The sequence below is a fragment of the Idiotropiscis lumnitzeri genome, chromosome 11 (assembly GCF_059441095.1).
Source record: "Idiotropiscis lumnitzeri isolate Australia: NSW breed Sydney's pygmy pipehorse chromosome 11, RoL_Ilum_1.0, whole genome shotgun sequence".
Lineage (NCBI taxonomy): Eukaryota > Metazoa > Chordata > Actinopteri > Syngnathiformes > Syngnathidae > Idiotropiscis > Idiotropiscis lumnitzeri.
The window spans coordinates 19,931,428-19,948,532 of record NC_142401.1 but is presented as its reverse complement, the minus strand read 5'-3'; the positions used below and the strand labels follow the sequence as shown (position 1 = coordinate 19,948,532).

At 39.4% G+C, this 17,105-nt stretch overlaps 1 protein-coding gene across 6 annotated transcripts in view; it reads right to left on the bottom strand.

Annotated features, from left to right (window-relative positions):
* Positions 1-17,105, bottom strand: part of cadpsa (Ca2+-dependent activator protein for secretion a) — a 200,355-nt gene that overhangs the window by 164,821 nt on the left and 18,429 nt on the right. For all 6 annotated transcript variants that reach the window (XM_088308092.1, XM_088308093.1, XM_088308095.1 and 3 more), the window contains exons 4-9: positions 13,476-13,556; positions 11,457-11,693; positions 9,884-10,005; positions 7,475-7,586; positions 5,839-5,978; positions 1,804-1,870 (exon numbers count right to left, since the gene is read on the bottom strand). In XM_088308092.1, the coding sequence (XP_088164218.1) occupies positions 1,804-1,870; positions 5,839-5,978; positions 7,475-7,586; positions 9,884-10,005; positions 11,457-11,693; positions 13,476-13,556 (759 nt within the window). The remainder of the gene's footprint in view (positions 1-1,803; positions 1,871-5,838; positions 5,979-7,474; positions 7,587-9,883; positions 10,006-11,456; positions 11,694-13,475; positions 13,557-17,105) is intronic.

Sequence of the window (17,105 nt, the reverse complement as noted above, 5' to 3'; positions counted from 1 at the left end):
GCCGCTTCAAAATATTTCATGGAGACCGGGGAGCTTGTGCCGCATGGATAAGAACAGGCAAGGTGGATTTACGTATACACTTAATGATAGTTTTCCCAACTAAAATTACAGACACACAGCGTTGTGCAACTCTACACCTTCATATTAGATCTGCTTTGACTCGCCGTTGCAATTTCTTTAGATTTTTTTTGTCACCTGAAGATACCTCAAATGGCGAGCAGGGTGCTTTAAATTAGAATTAGAATTAGAAATCCCTTTATTGTCATTGTACTCAAGTGTGCAACGAGATTAGAGGGCTCCCCTCTCCAGTGCAATACAACAATAATACAATCAATGTGCCATTAAATGTTAGATTTCATCTAATTGAAGTCCGGTTTTGCTTTTTCAAACTGGGCAGGCAAAGCTTACAAATAAATGTAAATAAATAAATAGAAATCTCCATCTGCACTGATTTTCTCATAAAATTATTGAATAATATTGATAAGGGGAGTGGAACTCTTCATTGCGCTGCTGTGAGTTACATCTGAGGGCCCCTAATGAGAAGAAGCAATGGGTGTCATTTTGATGTCAAGGATGGGTTTTTTTTGGTTTGGGTTTTTTTGGGCAAGTTTGAAAAATTTGCATGCCATTTTTCTCAGAATGATTACAATGTTTTTACAGCATTTTGGGGAAGAGGTCCTCACTAGTATTATATATACTTTTATTTAATCCTCTATTGCAGAAGGTCCAATTTTGGGAGCACATCTTAAACATCTGTTGCAAGCCAGCACTATTTGGGATAAAAAGGACCAGGTCAACTGCATACATACGGTAATAATATCACAATGATGATTATATAATATATTATAATATATAATAAAATATGTTATAATGGAAATATATAATAATAATAAGAATGATGATTTTGATCTTATAAGACGTTTGAATAAAGCTGTACAGTAAAAACACAGTCATGCACATTTTGCAATGCGAGCTATATCAGAAAGCAGTGAAAAGCACATACGCAATGTGGTATTTTCTGTTGCTGCATGCGCACACGGTCATACTTAAACACACTTGAGTGCGTCGTCGATTGACCAGTATTTGTCAGTTGCAATATATTTAGCTTGAAGCAACAAAGAGGCTTCAAGTTGGCAGTGCTCAGGCTTTTCTAGCTCCAAGTGTTAGGCCAGCTAGTGTTCATTCGACTTTGTCAATCCCCTGTCAACGTGTAGCTCTGAGACATATTCTCTCCAATGCACAAGAGACAGGCAACCCCCCCCCCCCACCACCACCACCTCACCCCGCTCCCCTACATGCTGCCCATGTCCTGATGCAGTCACCAGGAAATGGCTGCTACCAGCCTGTTCAGCCCCCAAACTCCTGACAAAAGCCTGCTTGGCGTCTCCATCATTCCTTTGACAGCCGAGGGTGGACAGCTTGGCTGCATCTCCTCCTTATCAACAACAACTGAAAGTGTAATGCTCAACGCAGAGCTGATTTTAACAGTTAATCAACCTTCTTCACTGCTTAATAGCAGGCACCAAAGCTCAATTTATTAACCTCAGACATTATTTATCAAAGCGTAAAAAATAGAGGTTTCATCATAAAATGTAATTTTATAAAATGATGACTTATTAAATTTTATTATTGTGAATTAATCACTTAAGCTTACAGTATTTTGAAATGCAACACAGGAATGTAATAATAATGCAAAAGTGTTAATTATTTCATGGGACACAAGCCCAATAAATATTTTAAATGTTGATATGAGCGCCTGTACTTTATCAGAACCAGGGCTTTGAGGGAAAAAAATGCTCTTACCTGAACTAGAACAAAGAATCGTTTCTTCCATCTTTTCCATACATTTTTGCCAATGGCCCATAAGTACCTGTGTGGTTAAAAACAATAACATATGAACATGAAATTATACAAAAAAAATGATAGTTAATAACATTTCGAAATGTGATTTTGTTGGGGGGGTGTAACTGTTAAGACAAAACTTTGTAAAACAAGATTTGGTTCCTGCAAAGGTAAAAGTATTATATTGATGTTTTGTGACAGTCGCAGAAGGACTCACACGTAGCTTGGAGAACAAATAGACTGACGTCTATTCTACTAGGACATCACCTGGTTGAAGTGGGTCATTACAACTAGAAAATACACAATTAGGCTTTCTCGGCGACACAAGTTTGTTTTCTGAGCTGACACGGAGTGGTGCTACTAGTTGTATGACAAATGTGATAAAAAAATGTCCAGTAAATCATAATGGAATTGATTTAAGTGTAAATCGCAACTTTCTAACTTATGTTAATTAATAAAATACAATACACAGATACAAATCTAAATTATAACGGGTTGAATTTTTTAAAATCATTTTTGCATTTACTTTACAAATATTTAGTTTAAATTAGCATTGTGTACAGATTGGGCTAATTACATGTATTCGAAAATATGTTTGCGCTGTGAAAAGCACTAATAGCACTAAAGCCAACTACAAAGGATCTAATTGGTTTTAGTACAATTATCTTACCATAATCTCCAAATATTTACAATTGAATATGAATAGCACATGCCACAGAGAAAAAAAAATAAAGGCTATGATTTCTTTATTGTAATTTTAAATATTTTTCAGAAGATTGCTATAATAATAATAATAATAATAATAATAATATACAAATTAATAATAATAGAAATAAGACCGATTAACTGAGAGAGTAACGGAGAAGGGAGCGGGAGGGATTTTATTTTAAAAGAACATCCGAGGGTGAGGACCCCAGTTCATTGGCGCTCACAGGCTGTCTGTGAGAAGCTCCGATGAGCTTGCTTAAGTCTGCCTTTCCCCCTGGTCCTTCCCGAAGCTGTTTTTGCTTGTCGGTCTAAATAAAAACAGCATCTGCGAGGTGACTCAAAAGAGGCTTTCTTGTTTGGTGCAGTAAGTGCCTCATTGGCAGGAGGGGCATCTTGCAGTCTGGCGGCCTCCTCTCAAAGATAACATTGTAATGAAGAGCGGGAGAAGGGCAAACATAAAGGCTAACGATACTACAGTACATAAATCAATAGTGTAGAAATTAGGAAAAAGAAAGATGCAGCTTGCTGATTTTGAATTCTTTAGAATGAAGTTTCTTTCATGTTTACTCGTTTAATTATATCTTATCTTGCTCGTTACCTTTTTGTTTCCGCGTGGTCTCGTCAACCTGGTCCCTACGGCTCCCTACAACCACTTCTGTTCATGTCTTATTGCCTATTATGTTGAGTTTATTCCCATTTTTGGTTTGTTACTTGTTCCTGTCGTGTTTTGGGGATTTCTTTTTTATAACAAACTCCAAAGTGCCTTGTTTACTTTTTTTGAGGAGTGGGGGAATAAAAAGATTTGGGAGATTCGTTCACCCCTTGCCTCCCTGCACTCAGGTCCTATTTGTGACAAAAGAACTAAGAAACTAGTGGACTTATTGTTGTGACTTAATATGTTATATATATTTGCATTTTATGCACTTGTGATTAAAAGCATTTGGAATAAGCCAAAACTAAGTAAAATAAACGTCTCAGTCAGCTTAGTTATCAATTATTTATTTACTTTTCAGCTCTAGCAGTGGGTTATTGGATTTCAAGAAAAACTAAAATTCTATAGGTAAGAATGTTTAAAATGCATACATTTAATTTTCATTATTGTGCATTATTAAAGGGGACGTCAACTCCAACTTTTTCTATACTACAAGTCTAAACACAGAATTGTGATTAATATTGTGTTTGTGGAATATGAATTAAGCAGCAAAATCCAACTGTTTTTAGCCATCTCAGGGGTGACCATTTTGCTACTATCACAGTTGTTCACGGCTCAGATAACGGCCAAACAGCTTGCAAACATTACATGACCAAACAGAGATACTAGGTAAGCTGTGATTAGTCGTTACCTGAGCTAGGACAAATCGACAGCAAGCGTATAAATTGCCGCCTCCGGCTCTCAATAAAAACATGGATTTTGGTGCTTAATGCCTGTTTCAGACTAGTAGAGGAGTGAAGGACATAGTACTAGAAAGAGCATTTTTGACAACACTTCCACTTTATATATTTGCGTCAAAATCTATTTCAGCAGGTCTGAAAGCATACAGAGAAACCTTGAGCTACTCATCCATGTTTTACGACCATAATAACAACAGTCATGTAAAATAAAGATCTAACTTAATCAACTATATTATGTTGTACAATATATATTATATGAAACCTCTTTATTTTTTTTTTTACAATGCCTCTGGCTTTTTAGTATTCTGTCTGACTTCTGTACCCTTGATTTATTTGATTGTGGTGTAGTAACACCATAGAAACTACAAAAGAAAAGAAAACCATCTGAAGCTAATACTGCCACTTCATATTACGACATGCCGGTTAGTAAACGATCGATTCCTAATTAACTAAAAAGTATCTCACACAGCTCCATAAAATCAAATCAGACGTCTGTCGAAAAGAAAGTAATTAAAACACTTTGATGCCTCAAACCTTAGCAAATGTTTACTTCACTGTTAATGTAATGCTCATACGGAGCACTTAAAGTGACATATGGAAGAAAGAAAATGTGTGTTTCCTTTCTAAATACTCATAAAACGTTTTTCAAGGGTTTTTATGCGTGTTAATGTCCTTCCAACAACAGTGGAGCACATTCCCTCGTGGGAAAGGGTTGATGAGTCTAAAAAGGACAAGGAAGCCCTATCGGAAAAACGTTCTGTGACTTGGCAGTCCCGGTTGAATTCATTCACAAGGACAGTTATTATAAATGGAAATCAGTGTTATGGATGCCTTCCAAATAATGTGTCCGTTTTTCAAATAGTATATAGAAATTGTTGAGTGACAAGATTTCAATAAACATGTGAAACACAACGCCTGATGTTTATGCTGTTGTTTGTATGGATCAGGGAATAAACATGGTTTCAGCATGTACTATAGAAAAAAAAATAGTCACCATTTAGCAAGGTTACCGCAACATAGTTGTTAAACAAGATAAGAGTATTCTCAAATACTGTAGTTTATACAGTTGCCATGGTGTAAATAACATTGTTGTCCACATGGGGTCGCCATTCTCGCATGAATGACTATTGTCACTTTGTTCTTGCAATGTACCCATCTTGTCTCTATCATCCTCACCAGTGTCGTGAGCTGACTTTGGATGAGAGGCTGGGTACACGCTAAGTTGGTTGTCAAGTAATTGCCGGGCACATAGCAGCAAACAACTGTTCACACTCACACCTACAAACAATGTTCAATTAACCTACATCGCATGTTTTGGAATATGGGAGGGAGCCAAAGTACCCAGAGAAAATCCATTCAAGCACCGGCAGAAAATGCAAATACCACTTGTGAAGGCCATACCCCAGATTTCAACCCACGACCTCTGAAATGTTAGGATGATATGCTAAGCAGTTAGTCACTGTGCTACCCTCCAACAATGCCGATAAATGCCTACAGTGGATTTATACTGAACTCATTTTGCTGTTCGTAGTGCATCTTAGTACTGCATGAATGAATTAGTTCCTCCCTATCTGTGGTATAATTGAAGGCAATGACACGAATGCTTCAAACATCCAGTATCGGTCTTTGTTGTACATCAAGTCTCATCTTCATCGCTATGAACTTTAATGTACCATTACTATTGCAAATGCTGGTACATTAATGCGCAAAAAAATGTGACGTTCAATCACACTAAACGGTGCAAAGTATTTTACCAGGGAAAGATTTTTTTTTCTAGGGGGTTCCTTGTGTTCATATTTATAATGACACAACAACAGTATTGTGGATAAATAATCAAAGACAGGAGTATGCTTGACAATAGGACAATACAACACTGAGGTCTACAGAGATTCTTACCCACAATGCTTCATGTTCTGGGGTTTATCCATGCGAATGGCCAATCTGATCTTCAGGTCGCTGTCTGAGCAGGCTTTGGAAACGGACATTTTGTGCATTTCAGACTGCTTGGGACTGTTAGGAGTAGGATGGAGCACAACCTACAAATATTACATAACATGACATTAATGGACCAGTTGGAGATTTTGTAGGGACTTGTGAGGAAGGCCAAAGAAGAGAGAGTTACAAGAATCAATATGGGCAGTAACAAGACTGTGGACCAGGATTGTGGTAGAATGTGGGGTGGGCAGGGGCAGAGTCTATTAATTTTGCACAGGTGGAAGTAATCAGAGCGGGATATGCTTTTGATATGTGAGTGGAATGATAGTGTGCTGTCGAAGATGACACCCAAACACTCCGAACCTGAAGTTCAGGTGAGACTAAGGAGTGACCTAGTGAGATGGTCCTCCACGACCGAGATTCCCACGTTGCCGTCATGTGGAGGCTTGAGCGGCTCCCTGGAGTGCAGCTAGCACTCTGGGGGCCTGACTAAGAGGAATCTCACCCTGGTGGTCGAACCAAGCGTTCAAACTTGCTCTCGACTACAAACCTCAAAAATGGAATTGGCTTTCAGGGATGAGACAGGAGGTGTGAAAACCACACGAAACTACTACTACTACTAGTGAGATGGTATAGTTCTTAATTATGGACACTGTAGATTTTGTGCCAATTATGTTTACTTTGATGAAATAAGACAGGAACCCGTTCATTAATGTCTGATAAGTGTTAAGGGAAGAGGTGGACTGTGGATGTGAGACATTGGGTTCACAGGAGAGGTAGAGCTTGGCGTCAACCTCAAAGCAAGAGAAGAGAATAATTATGAAACTACGGAAAATAGCGCCAGGGTGTAGGAGGTAGATAATGTAAACAGGAGGCCCCAAGTCAGAGCCCTGGGGCACACCGGAAGTAAATTCGGAGGGGCTGGATAAAAAGGACTTTAGCGAGATGAAGTGAGGGTGGTCTTTGAGGTAGAAATGGAACCAGTCATTCAAGGGCGGAGTGAGTGATACCAATGGAGGAGTGTTTATTGAGGAGGAGGGTGTGTCAAATGGTGTCAAAGGATGCACTTTGGTCAAGGAGGACTGTATACTCTAGAAGGGGTGCAAATTGGGCAGCAAAGGATGTGATGTGTGTACATGACGTGATGAGTAGGAGTGGATCTGAGGGGCAACGATTCTTTCAATAATTTTGAAGTTGAATGGATGTTCTGGTAACTGTTGGAGTCTGAGCCTGGAATCTTTTTCAGGATAGAGGTGACAGCTGCACTTTTAAAGCATGGAGAAACAAGAATGTAAATTGGCTGAAATGTGGGGACACAGTGAGGAGAGAATGGATTTAACCAAGTCTTTGGGGAGGGGATCAAGATGACAAGTGGAGGACTTTGATTTATAAATAAAATATGAGATTGAGGAGTAAACAGGGAGGACAAAAGTGGAGAAAAAATGACAGAGGCTAAGGGATCCAGGTTTGGTGAGACGCAATGCATTGGAAGGTGTTGTTGGATATTTGGTATTTTCTAATTAAAAACAGCATTAATGAGTCACAAGTGTATACATGCGTAGAGGTAGAGAGTTAGTTCAGTGGCTGGAGAATTTACCCTTCCAAGCTCCTTATCCTCCAGGGCCAACACGCCGGTGCTTTCGGTGAAGAGCTTTACTTTGACAGCAGGTAAGGGCTGCGTCGTCGTGAAATCTCCCTGGGTTCCCCAACTAGACACAAATGAATTAACATGTAACCACAGCAGTGAGGAATTGAGGGTAATATTTTCTCCCTCTTATTTAAATTCATTGTCCAAAACAAGGGTTCCCACTTTACTTTGGGTGAAGGGAAGACTCCACTCTGGACTGATTGCTAGTCGGTCACAGAGGCATTTCGGAGAAGCGAGCCTGAACCAGCTACATGAAAATCACACATTTGATGCAGGATACTACCAATAGCATTTAGAAACTCACTTAACATTATTTAAGTACAGAAGCTAACAGTTAAATATTACATTTTCATAATTTTGCTAAATGTTTTTGTTTCCCAAACAAGCTGTTTACACTCAATTTTACGACCAACAGACTTACCCAGTGCTTGAAAGTATTTTGTGTGCTTTACTAAAAAGGATGGTTTCTTCAAAACTCAAATCCACTATAACTGCCTAGTTATGCTAAAGACAATTGGATGGGTGAGTGGATCAGTTACTAAAATCTGATATATTCAGTACATGTTCCTGGAATGCTTTTACTGGTTTTGTAAGTGTCCAAATAAGATTAGAGCTTTAAAGTGCGGTTAGAAAAACACACACAAAAAAAAATCTCATCTGTGTAACTATTCACCACAAGGTGGCAGTACTTCACCAACGTTTCTATCCATTTAATTTCTAAAGCGTTGAGTGGGACTGAAGACCCTCAACTTCTGAATGTCTAGCTGTAGTGTTTATAGCCCAAAGTACTATGCTTTCACTCAGAAAAAACTAAATGCTAATCATAAGAAAGACTTGATGAGTTGTAATCAAGTCTACATGCACTTGCAAAGAACATAATGTCATTTGTGAGTTTTCAGTTATTTTTACAAGTCAGATTTTTCTCTGATCGAGTGAATGGAACATATACTTCTTTGTCACACAAATAAAAAAAAATATTTTGGTTCTTTTATGACTTTATTATGGGTTAGCAGAAAAAGTGACCAAATCTGCTTGGTCATAAATACACATACAGCAATGCTAGTATTTTTTGCCATTTTCACTACAATTCGCCGCATTGACAAGCTTCTGGCAAGCCTTTGGTTGAATCTTTGGCCACTCCAGTTGACAAAATTGCTGATGTTCAGTTACATTTGTTGGTTTTCTGACATGGTAATATTTCTCCAGCATTTTACGCATCCTCCATGGGGTTTAAGTCAGGACTTTGGAATTAGCCCTTACATTACAATCTTGATGTGTGTTTGGGGGCAGAACCTTTTGGAACACCCAACTCAACCATCAGGCTGATGATTTTAAGTTATCGTGAAGAATCTGAAGGTAATCCTCCTTCTTTATCATCCCATTTACTCCGTGTAAAGTACCAGTTCTAGTGCCAGCAAAGCATCCGCACAACAAAATACTACCGCCACTATGTTTGACAGTTGACATAGTGTTCTTTGGGTTAAAAGCTCCACCTTTTCTCCACCAAACATATTGCTGTGCATTGAGGCTAATCAGCTTAATTTTTGTTTCGTTTGCACACTGTCCTCCGGAAGGTCTTATCTTTGTCCATGTGATCAGTAGCAAACTTAAGTCAAGCCGTCACAAGGGCATCCTACTTACATGGCAGCTTGACCAATTTTGACCAATAGCTCGCATTTTCTACCTGATCTTGGCAGTGACACAACAGTGCCATGCACGTCATACTTCTGAACGATTATATGCACTGTTGTTCTTGAACCTTTTGCTGCTTTGCGATGATTTTAAGTGCCTTCATGACTTGGTCAATGCACATTTTAAGATCTAGAGATCTATGAATATAGAGATAGATGTTGAGCTCCTTAGACTTTCTTTTGTCGCATTATGGGTGTTTGTATTACTTAAATAGACTGAAAGAATAACAAGAAGTTAATTGCCATGCTATGAAAGCAATTGAATTGACGCAACTTTCTAAGTGGTCAAAATGGCTGATTCATGTTGTATGTAGATTTATGACCCAGCAGATATGGTCACCCTTTCTGTTAACCCATTATAAAGTCATGAAATGTGTCAAAGAACTATGCGATATGTTCTAGTCACTCAAACAGAGATAAATCAGTTGTGGAAAAAAAAAATCATAATTCCTTCACACACAGACCCGCACACCCCCCCACACACACACACACACGCACGCACACCCGCTCACACAAAAAACCTTAGTAGATAAAGCTCAAGTAAAATACAAATTAAAAGCAAGTACACACTTGATAATGACAAATTTACGTTGTAATGGATGACTCGAGCTACACTTTAGTGTGGAATAAATATATGTGAGGTAGGTTGTGTATAGAGGAGACTTGCGTGGGTTTGGATGCCTCAGCCTGGTCTGTCTGCAGCTTGTGACCACCCTCAACCTCCATGGTGCAGTACACGATTCGGTTTGGAGCCAAAGACTTAAGACCCTGCACCTCCATGATAACCACCTGCAACACATAATCACAATCACAGGTTAACTTTATGCAAGTGGACGTGAGGACCAAATGAAATGGTTCAACATACCTTGAAGTTAAAATATGTGACAACAATTCTTACATTTTATCTTCCCCAAAGCATGGCATTTTTTACTATCCTGCATGTTTTATAGGTTTCCTTCAAGATCGTTATCAGGCTCGTACAACGCTTGCTGATGAGCTGATCATTTGAATCAGGTGTATTGAAGGTGGGAAACACGTAAAACATGCAGGACAGTGGCCCTTGAGGACTGCAGTTTGACACCTGTGAATTAAATGGTATGGAAATTTAATAAACTTTTGGGCGAAAACCTATCACAATTATCGTCATCACAATAAAAAGCTGTAAGTCAAGTCAAATTTATTTGCATCACCATAATAAGAAAATGGTCTCAACGGGCTTCATAAGGCCACAGTTAACAAACATTTGTGAAATCCCCTGTTCAATTTCGTGAATGTTGCAGACTGACAAGTATTATAAGTTAGAATTGGCAACTACTTCATGCAAGCAAACGTGACATTTCTATCTAACATCGTTTAAGAAAATATATACAAGGGTTTTTAAAAAAAATGGTACACAAATGTTGATTTTAATTGTTACATATTCAGATTGGCTGGCAACCAGTTCAGGGTGTACCCCGCCTACTTCCTGAAGACAGCTGGGGTAGGCTCCAGCACGGCGTCGTGAGGATTAAGCATCTTGGATAATAGATGGATGGATGGATTGTTACATAAGATACACAAACCTAAAGAGCGCAAAGGATTTCAATTAAAACCAACAAAAACAGCTGGAAAACACCAGACAACTGCAGTATGCAATTATCCCTGGGTTATGGCCTCGTAATTACCTCCAGGGAACAAATTCAAATTACAGGGAATGTTTAGTTAGTGTCAGCCCATCTCTTCAGGAAAATACAACACAAATGAAATACGATTCTGTTCCTTCGAAATCCAGAGGGCAGACGTTGTACAATGTAAACAACAGTAAAATAACCTAACCCGACCTCTACTGCTACTCCCCCCAGATTCCAAAAATCATTAAATCTTGTTTTTCTAAATTGTCCACAGGTGTGATCAGTCCAGTTCTGTCTGTGCCTAATGTCATTTGGGATTAGTTCTAGCTATTCTCAACCCAGATGAAGACAAGCAGTATAGAAAATAGATGGATGGATCATATATGTATATCATGTTTTGTATACCTGTTATAATAATTTTGTATTCATTGATTAAAGGTGAATGCCGTTATTTTTGTGGCCAGTGTAAATCCTGCACGGTGTATGGCGTATATCTGTGCAGAGCCAGGTTTGATAGGATGTTGATAATTTTGCTGATTAGCACAGGCTGGCGGATCTGAAGGAGGGCTTATCTTTGACTTTTATTAAAAAAAAAGAAAAAATCTCATTCATCCATCACTGTTCACCAACCTCCAAGGAAAACGATAGCACCACATCTGATTTGGAAAGGGTGTTCTCATCCTCCTGTCCCATGTCCATGATTGATGTGTTGTGACCTCGTTTCAGTTTCTGAAGTTTAAATTCTCCACCTTTAGACACCGGCATACTCTCCAGATTAGCCATCAGCAGGTTGACAGATGACCGCAACTCTTCGATGAACATGGCCTCCATCTCCCTTGAGGCAAACCGAGGAAATCTTCCCCCGTGCTAATGAAACCAGGAAGATAACATGTTAATTAGATGTTCACAATAACCTAATTAGAATCCATTTAAGTTTATACAATCAGCCAGCCCACCAAGACAAACATTTATATTTATTTTTATCGCTATACACAGAGATTCCACTAGATGTCAGACTCCATAGTCAATTAACATTTGCTGTTGTCTGTTCCATTCACCCTTCTTCTACTTTTGATCCCCCATGCATAGTTGTGGCAACAGGTGCATTGTGTCCACACAGCAAAAAGACATTTGGAAAAACCTTGTCCATTATGACATCAATAGATGACAATTCCGAGGTAATGGATGCATTTTTCACAACGGGATCCCTATAGGAGAAAATACCAAATTATTTTTTAATTGGTAATACTCTCAAATTGAAGACATGGTTCAAACTCCTCCCATGGCCATCTAAGTCCTCAGACCTTAACCTAATTGAAAACCTGTGGAGTGCACTACAGAGGAAAGTGCATAGGAGAGGACCCAGGTCGCTGGACGACTGAGAGAAATTGTGCAAAGAGGAATGGTCAAAAATCCCTCTTTCTGTCCTCTCCCCCTTTATAAAACATTATAAGAGAAGATTATGTGCTCTTATGTTGTCAAAAGATGCCATTGATATTTACGCTATTAAAGTTTATACACATTGCCTAGTTAAAGGAAGGAAACTGAATTTTCGTTGCTTTAACATTCGGTGTGCTAGTAATAATTATGGCACACAATTTGATGTAAAACAATTATTTCTTAAAGTGGGATTTTTTCCCCCACTGAATAAACGCAGGGCGACACGGTGGTTAGCATGATCGCCTCACAGTGCAGAGATCGTGGATTCGATTGAGGCTTCGGCCTTCCTGTGCAGTCTGCATGTTCTCCCCATGCCGCGTGGGTTTCCTCCGGGTACTCCGGTTTCCGCCCACACCAAAAACAAGCATGGCAGGTTCATTGGACACTCTGAATTTCCATTAGGTGTGAGTGTAAGCGCGGATTGTTGTTTGTCTATGTGTGCCCTGCGAATGGCTGCCAACCAGTTCAAGGTGTACCCCACCAACTGCCGGAAGATAGCTGGGATAGGCTGCAGTACCCCCTGCGACCCTTGTGAGGTCGCAGATAATAGATGGATGGATGAATAAATGCACTTGAATTAAACGGGAGAGTATACTCTTTTTTTTTTTGGGGGGGTCCAGTATTACTTCGAAAGAAACTGAATTCATTAGAAGCTAAAGAACACATCTTAACTAGGGGTTTTGTGATAATACCTTGAATGCACCATGTTTCTTGGTCAGAAAGTGTTTGACATTATGTGATTCCGGCCTCCCAGAGTGTGCTTTAAACTGGTTAATAACACCCAATTGGACTACTCTAAAGAACACACACACACTTTATATATTTAAATCTAAGACGGGATTTGTTTTAAAAATATCACTAGTACTCACTGTAAAACCCCAGGTAATGTAAATATACTCATAGGTACATATCCTTCCCAATCTGTGAAAAACAAGTTATACAAAGAAAGCTCAAACTTTCTTCTTCTACTCTTCTGATATACTCCATGCATGCATGGCAACACACGTCCCATAAGAGGCTAATACGTGTCTAGCAGTTACAGACAGAATTTATTTATTTTATTTATTTCTAATGCTATTATTTTTGCATATTCTGAATTTTACTTCACTTTACAATTCATTATCTGGTTGTCTTTTCAAATCAAATTTAAAATTCTGAAGGTAGTGATGGTCAAACAAAATTCCTTGAATCCTTCAAAACTTTGCTTACACGGGTAATCTGATCTGCCATTTGTAATCGTCCATCCAGCTCTCTTCTGATCTGTGCTGCCTGTTCGTCTGGGTTGTCCAGCTAGGAAAAAAAACAAACAACGTTGCAATGGAATTTTAGGACAAAAACAGTTACTTCACATATTAGTTACAACAAGTCTGTGGGTATCATAATAATGGTGAACTTGCTTTAAAAGCCTTTCAGGAAAAAAATACTAACATACTACTGTCACGACATTCAATCTCATGCTTATCCCAGTTATCTTCGGGCAGTAGGCGGGGTACACCCTGAACTGGTTGCCAGCCAATCGCAGGGCACACAGAGACAAACAACCATCCGCGCTCACACTCATACCTACGGACAATTTAGAGTGTCCAATCAACCTGCCACGCATGTTTATGGACTGTGGGAGGAAACCGGCATACCCAAAGGAAACCCATGCAGGCACGAGGAGAACATGCAGACTCCACACAGGAAGGTCAGGAACCCACGTCCTCCGCACTGTGATGCCATCGTGCTAACCAGGCGTCCACCGTGCCACCCACTTATTTAATTGTAAAATGTAATAGAACATTTTTAGGCACTTAATGAAATATTTTTGATATGCAGATATAAATCCGTGCATTAAATTTTTTGCCTAGATCACTACCGTGTATTTCAAAGATAGGCCGCAGAACTTAATCTGTGTTTGTGTGACTCAAACGTTAGATTACATAAAGATTATGTATTGTACATTAGCTTTTTAGCCGCCACAAACAATCAGGAGGATCTTTGGTACACTGATGGATGATATAATGGACTGTGGAAGTTGTCTAGACTGATTGTGGCAAACAAACTAACGTCGCTGAATGTCTGAGTCACATAAACAAGTCCAATTAAATATTAAAATCAATCTCAGTCCTGTAAACGATTTTTCAATTTTGAAGCCGAATCAAAAATTTTCATCAGACAACTCGGACAATTTGCATTTTTTCAGTCACATTACAAAAAATAACTCAATAATTGTTAGAAATCATCACGTTTTAGCGGTTTCAATTCTTAATAATCACTAATGGCCTACCGTCTTGTATTTTGCAGTGCAGGGCAAGAGAAAGAAGTGCGTGAGAAAGAAAGGGAGCCAGCGCCCGCAAGGCTAACAAAGTGAGTGCTGTCCACTCATTCCTGTCCTGGAGGGAAAACAGGGAACAATCCCTAATGTGCAGCTATCCCTGTTTTTAGCTTTCCAGTAGCAAATAAAGCTCAGTCTTGTAGCTTGAAGAACACATTAATGTCGCAGAAGTGAAGTGCTTGAGTTTACGGGAAATTGTGAAGCCTGAATACACCCTTCTTTAACTCACAGTTAAAAACTTGTGAATATCGTATGCTCAAATTTTATCTTTAAATCTTATCCCCATAATTGTACTTGCCAGAAGGCAAATAAACGTTATGGATTCGATCATGGGCGGCACGGTGGGCCGACTGGTTAGCACGACGGCCTCATAGTGCAGAGGCTCCAGGCTTCCTGTGTGGAGTTTGCCTGTTCTCCCGGTGCCTGTGTGGGTTTCCTCCGAGTACTCCAGTTTCCTCCCACATTCCAAAAACATGCATGGCAGGTTGATTGGACACTCTAAATTTCCCCTGGGTATGAGTGTGAGAGCGGATGGTTGTTCATCTATGAGTGCCCTGTAATTGGCTGGCAACAAGTTCAGGGTGTACCCCACCTACTGCCCAAGGATAGCCGGGATAAACTCCAGCACAGCCACAACCCTAGTGACGAGAAGCTAAACAGATAATGGATGGATGAGTCAATTATGTTGTTGATGTTCACGTATGACTATTCATGCACCAAAATCTAACTAAATTATGAAACATTTATTCTGTCAAATATTTGTACTGTATTTGTAAAAATGATAATGATGAATAGGCATTTTTGCGATGAGATTTACAACAAATTGTCATGCCGCCTTTTGGAGCTCGGCTTTTTATTTTTTCCTTCTCAGCTGCCTACGTTACAGCAGGGAGGCAATCCATCAAAAATTCCTACTCTTGTCCACTTCAATTCCTTACTTCAATACCGGCTGGCCAAGCGGAATGCAGCTTTGGTGGTTGCTAAAGCACAAACTTGGGTGTGGGAATTGTGCGGTGAAGCCATGGAAAATGACCACCTAACAGTTTTGAGCACATTTTGGTCCACCATTTGGTGTCTCAGCAGAGGGAAGCCGTACTGTTTAGAGTGGAGATGGGGTGTTGCTGACCTCGACTCTGGAGATTGTGAGTCGGTGGGAGAATACTTCGAAGACCTCCTAAATTCAACCGACACGTCTTCTATTGAGAAAGCAGACCCTGAAGACTCCGAGGTGGACTTGCGTATATCTGGCGTTGAAGTAACCAAGGTGGTAAGCAAGCTCCTCGGTGGAAAAGCTCAGTGGATGGATGAGGTCCACCGAGAGTTTCTAAAGGCTATAGATGTTGTGGGATTGTCATGTGATTAATATGCGTCTACCACAATGGGTGGGGACAGTGCCTCAGGATAGGCAGACCGGGTGGTGGTTCCTCCTCTTTAAGGGGAACCAGACGGAAGCTGCTTTTTAAAAGTTTTATATAATATATATAATATATAAATATATATAGTTTTCATGTTGAAAAAAAAATAGCTGTTTACTGCATGTACAGAACGATTTTGTATTGTCAATGCACATAAATGTACATAAACAGATTCTTAAAACAGTATCTTTTAACATGGCAACAACTTTGCTAATTAAAACAGAACAGACCCAAGAGAAAAAAAATTTGATTTATTTAGCGTATTTTCAGAACTATAGAGCGCCCCTACTGGTCAAAGAAAAATCAGCAGAAAAGCTGCACCGCTGTATTAGTCGCATGGTTCAAAATCTAGGAAAAAAGTAGTGGCTTATAGTCCGGTAAATACGGTAATCACACTATTTTTTTATTAAATTAAAACTCTCGCAAGGATGGTAGTTTGTCTATGTGTGCCCTGCAATTGGATGGCAACCAGTTCAGTGTGTACCCTGCCTGCTGCTCGAAGACAGCTGAGATAGGCTCCAGCACCCACGCGACCCTTGCGAGGAGAAGCGGGAAGCGGTACAGAAAATGGACGGATGGGTATTTGTTACCCATAATCCTTGACAGTAGCAATATAAAACAACAAGCCGCCAACAAAGTTTACCACAATTTCAGAAATTGAAATCAGTGATATTAACTTTCGCGTGATGGCGTCAGTTGGGATAAGTGGAGTTCAATTCATTTCAAACAGCCATATCCTTTGTTCGAAAGGAATTACCTTTTCATCTTGCCCTGACCTTTTTCACAAAGGTTAAGGAAAGGTTTTAAAGACTTTAGGAGATTTGGCTGTCTTCTTCGGAAAGTCAAATCTAACCTTTAAACCACCAGTCCTTCAGCTTTGTTGGATGACAGCATAAGGTCAAGGACAGATGAAACGATGCTTCCATTTGAACCCAGAAAAGGACAGTACTGAAACTAAATAAATAAATGTAACTCCTATCCATTAGAATAATGAGTTAAGACCAGTGGAGGCACTTAGAAAAGTATTTTTTTTCTTTTACTTGACTTCCCCTTTCAATGTTACAACAGTAATTAATTAATTTGGTTATTATTATCATTATGTCATGT